This window comes from Silurus meridionalis, chromosome 8 (assembly GCF_014805685.1).
Source record: "Silurus meridionalis isolate SWU-2019-XX chromosome 8, ASM1480568v1, whole genome shotgun sequence".
Lineage (NCBI taxonomy): Eukaryota > Metazoa > Chordata > Actinopteri > Siluriformes > Siluridae > Silurus > Silurus meridionalis.
In genome coordinates, this window is record NC_060891.1 from 20728348 (window position 1) to 20744402 (window position 16055).

At 42.4% G+C, this 16055-nt stretch overlaps 1 protein-coding gene across 1 annotated transcript; it reads right to left on the reverse strand.

Annotated features, from left to right (window-relative positions):
- Positions 1-6370: 6370 nt before the first annotated feature.
- LOC124390042 lies at positions 6371-15581 on the reverse strand. The gene is made up of 4 exons (XM_046855731.1): positions 15318-15581; positions 15003-15233; positions 11507-12994; positions 6371-7058 (listed from the first exon to the last, which is right to left on the reverse strand). Exons 1-3 carry the CDS (start codon positions 15364-15366, stop codon positions 12609-12611), a joined length of 666 nt encoding a protein of 221 aa, XP_046711687.1. The 5' UTR covers positions 15367-15581; the 3' UTR covers positions 6371-7058; positions 11507-12608.
- Positions 15582-16055: the final 474 nt, after the last annotated feature.

Consider the following 16055-nt stretch of genomic DNA (forward strand, 5'->3'; position numbering starts at 1 on the left):
ATTGAAAGACGATGCACAAATCCAGCTGATAGGTTGTTCTACCTACAAAAATATGTCAGTGGAGAAGCACGATGTGTGTTAGAAGGAAGCTTCTTCAGGAAGGATGATAAAGCTTATGACCAAGCATGGGACGCACTGAATTCTAGATACGGACACCCCTTTGTGATTCAGCGGGCATTTAGAGAGAAACTGAATAACTGGCCAAAGATAGGTTCAAGGGACTCAGTTAAATTGAGACAATTTAGTGATTTTCTCACAGCATGCAATAATGCTATGCCATATGTCAAAGGACTTCAGGTGTTAAATGACTGTGAGGAAAATCAAAAGATGTTGCAAAAACTTCCAGACTGGGTAACTTCGCTGGAACCGCCATGTGACAAAGCAGTTGAGAAAAACGGAAGAATACCCCAATTTTAAGGAGTTTGCTGAGTTTATGGCACAAGAAGCAGAAATTGCATGCAACCCTGTAACATCCCTTAGTGCCTTAAAGTCACCTGAAGAAAAACCAGCTAGAGATGTAAGACGACAAAGAGCTAATGCATTGATCACAAATGTGAAAGCGCCAGATAAGTCAAACGCAGAGATGCAAGCTTACAGTGCTGTAGAACACAACACAAAAACCTCAAATGGAACTAGGAAAGGAAATGTCCCATCTTCTGGTTCAAACCCATTTCCTTGCATGTGCTGTGGAGAAAACCATTCTATCCACAAATGTCAAAGGTTTGCTAACAAGCCAGAAGAAGACAAGAAAAGATTCATATTTGACAACAATCTCTGCTTCGGCTGTCTTAGGAGAGGACACAACTCGAAGGACTGTAAGAGTAAAGCTATTTGTGCCATATGTAAGAAGCGCCATCCAACACCACTGCACGAAGACCGTTCTTCTACCACAGCAGACACATCATCTCATGCTATGCAATCTGAAGAAACAACTTCTTCTCTTTCTTGTTGTGTGGACAGAGGTGACAGTGGGAGCACATCTATGATAGTGCCTGTATGGATTTCCTTGATCACAGCTCCTGAAAAGGAGACACTAGTGTATGCTTTATTGGACACACAGAGTAGCAACACCTTTGTAGATCAAGAGGTATGTGAAGAGGTGGGAGCAAGTTTAGAGCCTGTCAAGCTAAAACTAACAACAATGATGGGAAAAGATTCCATTATTCAGAGTGAAAGAGTTAGTGGGCTAAGAGTTAGGGGGTTTTCCTCCCAAAGCCTTGTCAACTTGCCACCTGCCTACACAAGAGATTTCATCCCTCTTGAGCGTTCCCACATTCCAACCGCTAAAACGGCCAGAATGTGGAACCATCTGAACAGAATAGCACCAGAAATTCCAAAGTTGATGGATTGTAAGGTCGGAATATTAATAGGCTATGACTGCTCCAGGGCACTGGCTCCACGACAAGTCATTATAGGAGGTGACGAGGAGCCATATGCCATTAAGACAGACCTGGGATGGAGCATCGTTGGCAGCTCACCACGGGTTGCGAAGCCATCAGAGGTTATAGGCCTGTGCCATCGTGTATCCGTCAAAGAAATTCCACTATTGACACCAGCCTCTGTCATCAGAGCCCTAGAATTAGACTTCAAAGACACAAGCCCTGGGGAAAAGAGCATATCACAAGATGACATACAGTTTATGCAGTTGCTGAATGAAAAAATATGCTACAATGCAGATGGGCACCTGGAATTGCCCCTACCTTTTAAGGCACGGCCCCAGCTTCCAGAGAATAAGCGGTTGGCTCTACTAAGACTGAAGCGTCTGAAAGGAAGACTTGATAAAGATCCCAAATTCAAGGATGACTACATTAAATTTATGGAAGGTGTATTTAAGGATGGTGATGCGAAGAGAGCTGAGCACTCACCCAGAGCAGGAAATACGTGGTATATTCCTCACCAAGGTGTCTATCACCCTAGAAACCCAAACAAAATTAGGGTTGTGTTCGACTGCTCTGCCAAATATAATGGAACGGCTCTAAACGATCATTTGCTATCTGGGCCTGATCTTACCAATGGCCTAACGGGAGTGCTTTGCAGATTCCGCAAATACCCAGTTGCAGTCATCTGTGATGTTGAGAAGATGTTCCACAGGTTCCATGTAAGCCAGGGGGATAGAGATTACTTACGGTTCCTATGGTGGGAACATGGGGATACGAATTCTGAGCCAAAGGAATATCGTATGAAAGTCCATCTTTTTGGAGCGGCATCCTCTCCTGCCTGTGCAAATTATGGAATGAAGTATCTCGCAAGCCAAAATGAAAAGGAGTATCCTGCAGCAGCCAACTTCATAAGGAAGAATTTCTATGTTGATGATGTCCTTGCTAGCGTAGAAGATGTGGACACAGCTGTTAACCTTGTGAAGGAAGCACAAGATGTGTGTGCTAAAGGAAGATTGCATCTTCATAAGTTCATCTCTAACAACAGAGAAGTTCTGGAGTCAATTCCTGACAGTGAAAGAGCTAGTGGAGTTCAGGATGTAGACCTCAGTCATGACAACGTCCCTGTCCAGACTGTGTTGGGAGTAAAGTGGAGTGTGAATAGTGATGCCTTTTCCTTTAAGGTTGCTCTGGCGAGAAACCAGCAACACGGCGAGGAATCCTCTCGACTGTAGCTTCTGTGTTCGACCCTCTAGGCTTCCTAGCCCCTTTTCTACTGCAGGGAAAGAAAGTACTACAGGAGATGTGCCAAAAGGGCATTGAATGGGATGAACCGCTGCCTGGAGAGTTAAGACCCCAATGGGAAAGCTGGTTAAATGATCTAAAGAATCTGGAAAAACTTCAGATACCAAGATGTTTCATTCCCCAAAATCTGGAAAGAGTGCAGAGAATTGAACTCCATCACTTTTCTGATGCAAGTAGCCACGGGTACGGTCAGTGCACATATATACGATTGCTCAATGAAGACAAGGTGCACTGCTCTTTAGTCATAGGTAAGGCAAGGGTTGCACCCACAAAGGTTGTTACCATACCTAGACTCGAGTTAACAGCTGCAGTGGTCTCCTCAGCAGTCAGTAGTATGTTAAGAGAAGAACTTGAGCTCAAAATTGACCAAGAATATTTTTGGACTGATTCCAAAGTAGTCTTAGGCTACATCAATAACGATGCCCGAAGGTTCCACGTTTTCGTTGCCAATCGTGTCCAAAGAATCAGAGAAGCATCAGACCCTGCACAGTGGAACTATATTGATACAGACCAAAATCCAGCGGATCAAGCATCTAGAGGCCTCAGTGTTTCAGATTTGATTAATTCAGACTGGCTTACTGGACCAAAGTTCTTGTGGAAAAGAGAGATTGTCATACCAAAGTCAACTCCAGAGCTCTTGGTGGGAGATCCTGAAATCAAAACAACACAGGTTCTGCAAACCAAAATAATACAAGAGGACAATTTTTTGGAGAGATTTAATCGTTTCTCAAAATGGCATACAGCATTAAATGTGGTTGCTCGGATCCAGCTACTAGCAAAAAGAGACAAAATACCAAGGCCCATAAATGTTGAAGACTTGAGGAAAGCCAGCATTGTACTCATAAAATTAGCACAGAGGGATGCCTTCAAAAAGGAAATGGAAACACTGGGTCATGACAAACTGCCAAATAACCATCCATTGTTCCAGCTTGACCCAATGCTACAAGATGGTGTCCTTAGGGTTGGAGGGAGACTAAAGAAAGCTAACTTACCTCTGGACGTGAAGCATCCAGTGATCCTCCCTAAGGCAGGTGTGGTCACACATTTAATCCTGGGTTACTGCCACGATAAAACTCAGCATCAAGGCAGAGGGCAGACCCTTAATGAACTGAGAGCCAATGGTTACTGGGTCATTGGTGGCAGCAAAGTTGTAGCCAACTACATAAAACAATGTGTTACCTGCAGGAGAGCTCGAGGCCAACAGAAACACAAAGGATGGCGGATCTACCTATTAATCGTACTGAACCATCACCACCCTTTTCATACTGTGGAATCGATTGTTTTGGGCCATTTCACACCAAACAAGGTCGCAAAGAGCAAAAGAGGTATGGTCTCATATTCACCTGTCTTTCCTCCAGAGCAGTTCACGTTGAAATGTTGGATGACTTGACAACTGATGCCTTTATAAATGCCCTACGGTGTTTTATAGCTATTCGTGGAGCTGTGAGAGAAATCAGGTCTGATCAAGGCTCAAATTTTGTTGGGGCAAAAAATGAACTGTCAAGAGCACTAAAGGAAGTGGATAAAGACAGACTGACTGCTTACCTAGCCCAAAAACAATGTGACTTCACAATGAATGCGCCCGATGCCAGTCATATGGGTGGTATATGGGAAAGGCAGATCAGGACCGTTAGGAGTGTTCTAAGCTGGGTCTTATCGCAAAGTGCTGGCAGATTAGATGATGCTTCTTTAAGAACATTCTTCTACGAAGCCATGTCAATTATCAACAGCCGTCCACTGACCATCAACACACTTAATGATCCAAAAGCCTAGAGCCCTTACCCCAAACCATTTACTTACTATGAAAGCTTCTGTTCCGCTGCCTCCACCAGGAAAATTTGTAGCAGAAGATATGTATGCCAAGAAAAGGTGGCGCAGGGTACAATATCTTACAGAGCAATTCTGGTGTAGATGGAGGAGAGAATATCTTGCGAACATCACCCTCAGACAACGCTGGCATACTCCAAAACGGAATGTGAGGATTGGAGATATTGTTATTGTCAAAGAGGAAGAGATTCCACGCAATGAATGGAGGCTTGGAAAAGTGATTGATGTTTGTAAAGAAGAAGATGGATTGGTGCGAAAGGTCACAATACAAATAGGAGATAGAAAGTTAGGTAAAGAGGGTAAAAGACACAATAACCTTTCTATTCTGGAACGTCCTATCCATAAGTTAGTTGTACTCATAGAAAACAACTAAAGTGTGTTTCATTAGAAATAATTTAAACACTCACAAATAATAGAATATTTGAAACATTAAATGTATGTAAGGGTTGATAACTATTTCTGGTATGTGGTTCTGGAATTACTAGATTTATTTAAACATGTGCATAAAGTTTTCATAAATCAAAGTAATTGGTGGGAGTGTAAATGTCTGCAAGACAGTTTAACTGTTTTTTGTTGTTATTTCAAGTTCATTTTATTTCATGGAAGTTTAAACAGAAGGTTAAAAATGAAACGTAATGTTCAGAGAATGTGTATGTGCATGTTTCTTTAAACGATGTGATGTACACGTGATGCCAGTGTTGTGCGCGGGAATAGGGAATTATGGGTCAGAGCGTAGCAAAGACATGGACACGTGAACATGCTGATATGAACGGCTTGCACAAATAATTACCATTTATCTGCATGTGGTTCAAAGGCGCACACGGTAAATGTTAATATTGTGTCGAATATTATAATGTTCATGTGCTGTTATGTAGAATGTGTTAGGTGTTTTATATATAAGTTGTATATAAGTGTATTGTGTATTGTAATGTCGTGATTGGGACTAATTATGAATGGATTGTGTTTGTGGATGTTTATTGTGATTGTGAGATGTGTATTTGAATATGTTTATATTTTTTATAGTTTTCACGGTGTTTGAAGAGAAAGCGAGTGAGAGAGAGAGTGTGTGAATAAACTCAAACAACATCAGTACGATGCGTGGGCATTATTAATTGAACCAGTGCAGCTACATGGTGTGTGAGCAGTTCATTGTGGTTGATTGACCCTTTTTAATCAAGATTTCATTGGACTGAGAGACATCATTCGCTCCAGCAACTCCTGTGGATAAACAACAAATATTATCTTCCTCTTTTCACATATTCTTATCAAATGTTTATTCTTCTATTTTGATTGATGTACATATACAGCAGTTATATTACTACAGGGGCTTTAAATAATTATTACCTGTAATACAGTAGAGTGACTGAAAAATTATCAGAATTATGACCATGGTGACTCTTGAAGAAAAGGATAATGACAGAAGTAGGAGTGTTTATGATAAATAATTTTTTTGTATGATGTGATGTCATAACTCCACCCACAAAGTCAGCGTCAATAATCCATCTTTTATTTTGCATGAATGTCGATCACTCATTTAAGTGACAAGATTGAGATACACAAATAATTTTTTATAAGCGTTATTGACTGTTTATATTCTGTTTATAGATTTGCTTTGATGTCATGAAGATGTTTGCCATAAGACACTATAACTCTTGGTTTATATTAAAAAAATGTTTTTAAAAAGGAATTGTTATCATGATGTGCCATTGCTCAGGTCAGTGACATCACATTGTAATAAATGCACATTTTTAAGGCACTATATATTACATTTTTGTAAGAAAGATCCCCTGCCCTCTCGTCTGTGTCTCTTCTCTGCAAGGCCTTAGGAGCGCTCCGGAGCAATGAAAGAACAACCCACACGATTAAAATCAAGTCTGGTTTATTCAATACAACTGCTCAGAGAACTGGGCTGCAAAGCAGGGTATATGTACACATCAGTCCAAGCCATAGTGCGTAGGAAAGGGGGGAGAGGTCATTGCGACACGGACAGAGTTATCGTGTGTTGACAGAGATAGGGGTCAGAAACATATGTGCGTAAGAAAAGGGAACAGGATGTGCTTATAGCTATCTTCTAACTGAACGCCCTTGGTCTTCTAACATCCAGTCACGCGATAGCACAAAATGTACAGGTCAGCAAAGACAGGAGCATCCTGTCTCCAAGAAGGTCAAGATAGGAAGGTTCGCCAAGGCTACTAAAGAATACATTTCAACAATCCCCTCTTTTATACTTAATAACTAATAAGTATAATTACATGAATGTATCAGTGTATTGATCATTAGATAAATTTCATAACGCATGTACTGCGGTTCTCGGAGAGCGATGGCAGCCATACTGGTCACTGGCTGCGCTTTTCTCAAGAAGAGGTTGCTGTTCAGTCCCTCGCTGCTTCTCCCAACACTTCCTGCAATGTGGAGAATGTCCGAAGAGGCGGCACAGGAAGGTCTGAGGTGCGACGGAGGTCATCCACGGGCTTACTTAGACCATTCCCCCTCTTCAACTCTGTGGAAGAATAAGTTCTACCGATGGCCGTCAGTTCTTACTTCTGATCACTAGGACATATAAGAACACCACAGTTAAGTATATATCTTTATAACAATTATCACTTTGGGGCATGTTTCAGACGTCCGGCGTGGATCCACTGTGGAAAGAGATCAGTTAATACAGCTGTACGAGTCACAGCGATCACGTCTGCAGGTTCACTGTAAGGGGTCTCACCCAAGGGTGTTCCCATTTTGTCCAATTTCTTCACCAGGACTCAATCCCCTACCTTAAAGGGGTGAGTGTTTTTGTTCGGAATTGGGGGTCTTCTTGCATTTACCCGTGTCCAATAATCATCTAATGTTTGTAGCAACCCTGCAGCGTACTCGCTGAGATGCACATCTAGGTCCCCCGTACCCACAGCCTGTTTGCCTCGTCGCCATGGGAGGGGATAGGGTCGCCCCACTACAAGTTCATACGGTGAAAGATGATCAAGGGCCACTTGTGCGGTCATTCGCATATCGGCGAGAACGAGTGGGAGAGCATGCAGCCAATTTTTTGAGCCAGATGCGTGCATGGCTTTACGAATTTTGTTGTTTATTGTACGATTAGCGCATTCCACAATGCCTGATGATTGTGGGTGGTACGGAATATGGAAATGCCAATTAATCTTCAGCTCCTTGCACAGAAGTTGAGTGACCTTGGAGGTGAATGGGGTTCCTTTATCAGAATCAATTCCTACAGGGATGCCATATCTAGGAATTATCTCAGTAGTTAGCTTTTGAACCACAACTCTAGCGTTTTCTTTGCTACAGGGGAAAGCCTCTACCCACCGTGAAAATTTATCCACCATTACCAAAAGATATCTGAAAGGGCCCCGTCTTGGCATGTGTGTGAAATCGATCTGCCATTCCTGAAAAGGTGTCTCAGGGACGGGAAGGTGTTGGTGTATGGCACCTGGTTTGGAGATGTTATTTTGTGCGCATGTTAAACACCTATCTAGAATGTTGTTCACCTCTGTGTACAGGTGGTCTATACAGAAGCTTTCAGTTAGGTCATGTAACACCCCTCTTCGTCCGCGGTGAGTGGGACCATGAAACTCATGGACGAGGAATGGAGTACAGTGGCGTGGGAGGCAAAGACGACCCTGTCCATCTAGAACGATTGCGGAGTCAGTAGCACCCTGACTCGTCCAAAATAGGCGATCAGCAGGTGAAGCCGAAGCCTGCAGTGAAGAGGTCCATGTCAGGTAGAACAGCGCTGATCATGGTATTAACAGACACCATGGCTGGCGATAAATCTGGTGGCAGAGGGCGTGAGGCCGCAGCTTGCTTAGCCATGCGGTCGGCGAGACTATTACCCCGCACCTCGTCTGTATCACCAGAGGAGTGCGCCTTAGTTTTTACAATAGCCAACGAACGGGGCAGGTGGCAGGCAGTGATTAGATCTTGTACTAATGATGCGTGTGAAATGGGTTTGCCATCAGCAGTAGTGAAGCCCGAGATTGCCAGATCGGCCGAAATCGTGAGCTACCCCGAAGGCATAACGAGAGTCAGTATAAATTGTGACGTCAGTGTCTTCCGCGAGGACACAGGCGCGGGTAAGAGCGAAGAGTTCAGCAGCCTGTGCAGAAGAAAAAGGAAGAGAGAAAGACTCAAGGACAGTGTTAGGCAGGCGACAAACAGCATAACCACAAAAATAAACACCATCACTAGGTTTGGAGCAGGAACCATCAACAAAGAGAACATCGCCTATCTGTAGGGAACAGAGGATAGGTCAGGGCGAATACTGGTGTCATTGACAATTTCGGTGAGGCAATCATGGTCGGAGCCCCCCATACAGTCATCCCGTGCGTTAAGCAGGCGCTGTAGGGCGTGAGCTACAGTGTCATGGGAAGACGAGGGACGTATAGTTAACTGCTCAGTGGCCAACAAAACAGTCTCATACCCTGAGCGACGTTGTGAAGACATGTTCTGTGTGTTTAGATTCCGTAATATCTGTGTTACCTGATGTGAGGTGTGCAGAATCAGACGATGAGATAGAACGATCTTTTCAGCATCAGTTACCATCAGAGCACAGGAGGCAACGGCACGAAGACAGACCGGCAAACCCTGAGCCACGGAGTCAAGGGATTTTGAAAGAAACGCACAAGGTCACATGCCTCCCCCATGTGCCTGAGCCAACACCCCAGATGCTGTTCCTGGTTGAGTTGCCACATACAGGTGGAACGGAAGGCTGTAGTTAGGCAGTCCCAGTGTGGGAGCCGTACACAGGGCTCGTTTCAAGGCCCCGAAGGCGGCCAGCATTTCCGGATTCCATGTCAAGGGCGCGGTTGAGGGATCAGAGTGCTTCACTGCAGTGCGCAGACACTTGTCATACAAAAAGCAGTCTGGAATCCACTGACGGCAGTAGTTGATAAGGCCGAGGAAAGCCTGCAATGCCTGTTTAGTGGCGGGCCGCTGAGTGTCCATGATGACTTGTATTCGTTCAGCAGTCAGTTTCCTGGAGCCCTGAGAAAGTTCATAACCCAGGTACCGGACAGTGTTCTGGCAGAACTGTAGTTCCGTCTTGGATACTTTGAAACCCTTTTCAGCCATGTGCTTGATAAGGGCCAGGGTGGCCGCCTGGCAGGTGTCATAGTCGGTAGCAGTTACCAGGAGATCATCAGCGTACTGTAGAACCACTGAATCAGGGGGGAGGCAGAGGCTCGACAGGGCGTTCTTGACCGTGGTCCCGAAGACCGCAGGGGAAACGATATACCCCTGTGGCAGCCTAGTCCACGTGTACTGCTGCCCCCTGTGTGTGAAGGCAAAGAGAGGCTGCGTCTCCTTCACTACAGGAACACTGAAGAAAGCAGAGCAGAGGTCAATCACAGAAAAGACTGTATGAGTACATGGAATTGAGGCTATGATGGAGGAGACGTCAGGGACAATTGGTGCGACTGGAATAATCAGTTCGTTTATTTTTCGCAGATCTTGGGTGAATCTCCACGAGCCATCTGGTTTTGGAATAGGATTAACAGGTGTGTTGTATGGGCTGACGCATGGGGTGACAACGCCCTGTTGCAAAAGAGAATTCAAAATAGAGTCAATGCCAGTAGTTTTTTCAGGTGATAAAGGATATTGTTTAATAAACACAGGCGTCAAATGTTTAACCTTGGCCTCATATGGAGGACGTCAACGTTATCAGGGCGTCTGGATTATCTTTCCAGAACAAGGTGGATCTTACACGTGTTGTTTTCTTCTTTCTACGTGGCCTTACTCCTTCTTCTGCTCCTCCTGCCGCCTCTCCCCCCTCCTCCTCCTCCTTTATCTCCTCATTAACTACTTTGTCATTCGAATATTTTAACACCGGGACGTGTCCAAGCAAACTATCCTTGTCATAACTATCGCCTAGTTTACTTTGCAAGATGAATCTATAATCTGCGCCAGTCAGCTGACAGTTACGCGAACTTTTGATTAACATATCGACAAAAGGCAGAGGTTTATCGGGGGAGGGCAAGAGACTAATGATATCTTTAAGAGCAGATGGTGAAGGCGGAGTAACCTGTACTCCTGAGGGTTTAGCTACCCATACACATGCTGCATTCCACGGGGGAGGATCGGGAAGCGTCCCAGCATCGGGACCAACATCATCAGGGTCACTGTCATCGTCTGAGCTGTCAGAGCTAGAGTCGGAACTGGAATCACTAGATTCCTCTTCCTTGGGTTTCTTTTTTAGCCCCTTCTTTGTTTTTTTCTTAGCTGAGGTTTCTCCTGTGTCGGAGACCTTCATCGCGGCTAGCGATGGATACATATTAGCCACTGGAGGTGGTTCGGGGTCGCGGTCAGGCGCATTGGGCAATACCTCTTTTTTTTCCCCCCGAATAAGGCGGCGGTTTAGCGAGAGAAATGGAGAGTGGTATGGGAGCCAAAAGACCAGGATCTGTTCGGTTCCCAGGTTTTGGAATACCCCTCAACACTCTTTTTGGAGTGTAAATGTTTTTACGTTCGTCCCAGATTTTCTTCATCTCATACCATCGCCCATAACATTCCCGCATCTAACCGAGATTCCATTGTGGATCTCCGAGGCCTTCATAAATCATGCGATACGCGGAGGCTAAATATCCTGGGTCGAATGTACCCTCTCTGGGGTAAGGTGGAATCTGAGGGGTTGCCTCAGTCCAACCAGCTAAATTGTCAAGATAAGGGGTAACGGAGTATGTTAGACCACAACGTTGCATCCAAACAGAAGGCGTCTCTCCAGGCTCAGGCTTAGGGTATGAGTTTCCCATTTTAAAATACCAACACCAATACTTATCAGCAATACAGGCAAGAGACACAGAGAATATTTTCCTTTTGTTTTACAGCGCTCTGCCCAGTAACTATAATACTGAGGTCCTCCTTCCTTTCAGGGGCTATACAGGAATACCCTAATCCTATACCTGCTCAGTAATACCAATACTGAGGTCTACCTTCCCCTGAAGGAGATATCCTAGTCCAAATACTGCCAACCAGGTAGTCAATCAGACATGTCTTACCTGGTCGAGAGTATCACGTCGGGGTCACCAAATTGTAAGAAAGATCCCCTGCCCTCTCGTCTGTGTCTCTTCTCTGCAAGGCCTTAGGAGCGCTCCGGAGCAATGAAAGAACAACCCACACGATTAAAATCAAGTCTGGTTTATTCAATACAACTGCTCAGAGAACTGGGCTGCAAAGCAGGGTATATGTACACATCAGTCCAAGCCATAGTGCGTAGGAAAGGCGGAGAGGTCATTGCGACACGGACAGAGTTATCATGTGTTGACAGAGATAGGGGTCAGAAACATATGTGCGTAAGAAAAGGGAACAGGATGTGCTTATAGCTATCTTCTAACTGAACGCCCTTGGTCTTCTAACATTCAGTCACGCGATAGCACAAAAGGTACAGGTCAGCAAAGACAGGAGCATCCTGTCTCCAAGAAGGTCAAGATAGGAAGGTTCGCCAAGGCTACTAAAGAATACATTTCAACAATTTTATTAATAAAAATTAGATTTGTCAAAAAGATCATATTGCTAACATCCATCCTCTTTTTCTCTTCTTCTGTGGTGTAACACTGATATGCCACTCGAATCTAAAGGGCTCACCCTAGCGGGAACAGCCAAGAACAGCTAAAATGCACAGTTACAGGTAGCAGCACTCTTCATAAGCGAGTGTGCCAAAAAGACATTGTCCTGTGTACACTAGTAGCTGTGTATTTTGACGATGTGCTTTACCACATTTGTGATTTCATCATGGACAGCAAGTTATAAAAAATAGCAAATGTGAAATTCTGTGGGAAACTTAACAAATCTGTCTGACATGATTCAGAAAGTTTACAGTGATTTTGAACCACTGTCTGTAAAATAAATAAAAAATGCACAGATGCTTTGAATCTTCTTCATTTTGCTCTTTGCACTTGAACAACCTTGACTCTATTGCACTAAACAACTAGGAGTATAATGTTACCTCAGAAATGTCAGTGTTCATTATTATAATTGGCTGATAGAAAACATAGTCATTTGGTAAATGACACAAAATAAGACACACAAAACCCTGCCAGACTCCACATAGGGGAAAATAGACTTTAAATTCATTATAATTCTTTATCAGAATTTGTTGCATCATACTGCCATCTTTAGGCGTCTCCAATTCTGAGACCCCCAGTGTGTTTTTGTACAGCTCTGCCCTGTAGCTATAACACTGTGTTCACTCACGGCACAAAAATACACAGCACTATCATTATAGTCCACATTATTTACTGTGAAAGAGCCGCTCTCAGGATTTGATTTAGTCACTGCAAATTTACTTTGGCTGAACTTTCCAAACTCGGGAGTGCCATATGTAGGAGAGTACACTATGAGTTCCATACTCTCTCCATTATACTGACGATACCAATACATCTGATCGTAAGATGTACCCTTGGTGTGTGAGCAGTTCACTGTGGTTGATTGACCCTTTTTAATCAAGATTTCATTGGACTGAGAGACATCATTCGCTCCAGCAACTCCTGTGGATAAACAACAAATATTATCTTCCTCTTTTCACATATGCTTATCAAATGTTTATTCTTCTATTTTGATTGTTATACATATACAGCAGTTATATTACTACAGGGGCTTTAAAAAATTATTACCTGTAATACAGTAGAGTGACTGAAAAATTAATAGAATTATAACCATGGTGACTCTTGAAGAAAAGGATAATGACTGAAGTAGGACTGTTTAGGATAAATCTTTTTTTTTTTTTTGTATGATGTGATGTCATAACTCCACCCACAAAGTCAGCGTCAATAATCCCTCTTTTATTTTGCATGAATGACGATCACTCATTGAAGTGACAAGATTGAGATACACAAATAATTTTTTAAAAACGTTATTGACTGTTTATATTCTGTTTATAGATTTGATTTGATGTCATGATGTTGGCCATAAGACACTATAAAATGTTTTTAAAAAGGAAATATTGTTATCATGATGTGCCATTGCTCAGGTCAGTGACATCACATTGTAATAAATGCACATTTTTAAGGCACTATATATTACATTTTATTAATAAAAATTAGATTTGTCAAAAAGAACATATTGCTAACATTATTAGAGAAAATGTTATAATAAATGCAAATAGAAACTGCTATCTAAACACTGAACATCTTTGCATGGCAATTAATCAAATCCCACCACAGCTCCAGGTGTTCTGGTGGGGAGGTCATGCTGATCAGATGAAGGTTTTTGTAGTGAAGTGAGCTGATCTACAGCACTGTGTAATAAGCTGCACAGTAATACACAGCACTGTCGTTTACTGAAACACTGTTTATGGTCAAAGAACCGTTTTTGCTCCCATCACCACTCAGTTTGATTTTAGTTGTAAATTCTGCCTCAGGCTTTAAAGAAGTAGCCAAAATGTATCCCATGAATGTAAATCCTGTGTCCTGACTGTGTTTGTACCACAGAATTTGATTATAGCTCGATACATTGTGTGCACATTTGATCTCAGCAATCTCATTTAGATTTTTAATGAGATCAGGAGGAGTCTGAAATACAGAACAAACCCCAGAACCTGTGGAGAGAAAAATACATTTAGGCCTGATGCTGTTAGTTATATACTTAAAAAAAAGATTATATATTGGAAATATTTACCTGGAAGATACAGTAGTGTGACAGAAAATATGATGAAAGCATTGATCATGTTGGACTTTTGTGCTGTGTGTATGTGAGTCTACTTTGCATTAAGAGGCAACACAAGTACTCCATCCTCTTTTTCTCTTCTTCTGTGGTGTACCACTGATATGCCACTCAAATCTAAAGGGCTCACCCTAGCGGGAACAGCGAAGAACAGCTAAAATGCACAGTTACAGGTAGCAGCACTCTTCATAAGCGAGTGTGCCAAAAAGACATTGTCCTGTGTACACTAGGAGCTGTGTATTTTGACGATGTGCGTTACCACGTTTGTGATTTCATCATGGACAGCAAGTTATAAAAAAATAGCAAAAGTGAAATTCTGTGGGAAACTTAACAAATCTGTCTGACATGATTCAGAAAGTTTACAGTGGTTTTGAACCACTGTCTGTAAAATAAAATAAAAAATGCACAGATGTTTTGAATCTTCTTCATTTTGCTCTTTGCACTTTAACAACCTTGACTCTATTGCACTAAACGACTAAGAGTATAATGTTACCTCAGAAATGTCAAAGTGTTCATTATTATCATTGGCTGATAGAAAACACAGTCATTTGATAAATGACACAGAATAAAAACACACAAAACCCTGCCAGACTCCACATAGGGGAAAATAGACTTTAAATTCATTATAAATCTTTATCAGAATTTGTTGCATCATACTGCCATCTTTAGGCGTCTCTAATTCTTAGACCAGCTCCAGGTGTTCTGGTGGGGAGGTCATGCTGATCAGATGAAGGTTTTTGTAGTGAAGTGTGCTGATCTACAGCACTGTGTAATAAGCTGCACAGTAATACACAGCACTGTCGTTTACTGAAACACTGTTTATGGTCAAAGAACCGTTTTTGCTCCCATCACCACTCAGTTTGATTTTGGTTGTAAATTCTGCCTCAGGCTTTAAAGAAGTAGCCAAAAGGTATCCCATGAATGTAAATCCTGTGTCCTGGCTGTGTTTGTACCACAGAATGAGATTATAGCTCGATACATTGTGTGCACATTTGATCTCAGCAATCTCATTTAGATTTTTAATGAGATCAGGAGGAGTCTGAAATACAGAACAAACCCCAGAACCTGTGGAGAGAAAAAAAAAACATTTAGGCCTGATGCTGTTAGTTATATACTTTAAAAAAATTATTATATATTGGAAATATTTACCTGGAAGACACAGTAGTGTGACAGAAAATATGATGAAAGCATTGATCATGTTGGACTTTTGTGCTGTGTGTATGTGAGTCTACTCTGCATTAAGAGGCAACACAAGTACTCCATCCTCTTTTTCTTTTCTTCTGTGGTGTACCACTGATATGCCACTCGAATCTAAAGGGCTCACCCTAGCGGGAACAGCCAAGAACAGCTAAAATGCACAGTTACAGGTAGCAGCACTCTTCATAAGCGAGTGTGCCGAAAAGACATTGTCCTGTGTACACTAAGAGCTGTGTATTTTGACGATGTGCGTTACCACGTTTGTGATTTCATCATGGACAGCAAGTTATAAAAAATAGCAAAAGTGAAATTCTGTGGGAAACTTAACATATCTGTCTGACATGATTCAGAAAGTTTACAGTGGTTTTGAACCACTGTCTGTAAAATTTAAAAAAATGCACAGATGTTTTGAATCTTCTTTATTTTGCTCTTTGCACTTTAACAACCTTGACTCTAATGCACTAAACAACTAAGAGTATAATGTTACCTCAAAAATGTCAAAGTGTTCATTATTATCATTGGCTGATAGAAAACATAGTCATTTGATAAATGACACAAAATAAGAACACACAAAACCCAAAAAGACTCCACATAGGGTAAAATAGACTTTAAATTTATCAGTATTTGCTGCATCATACTGCCATCTTTAGGCGTCTCTAATTCTGAGACCCCCAGTGTGTTTTTGTACAG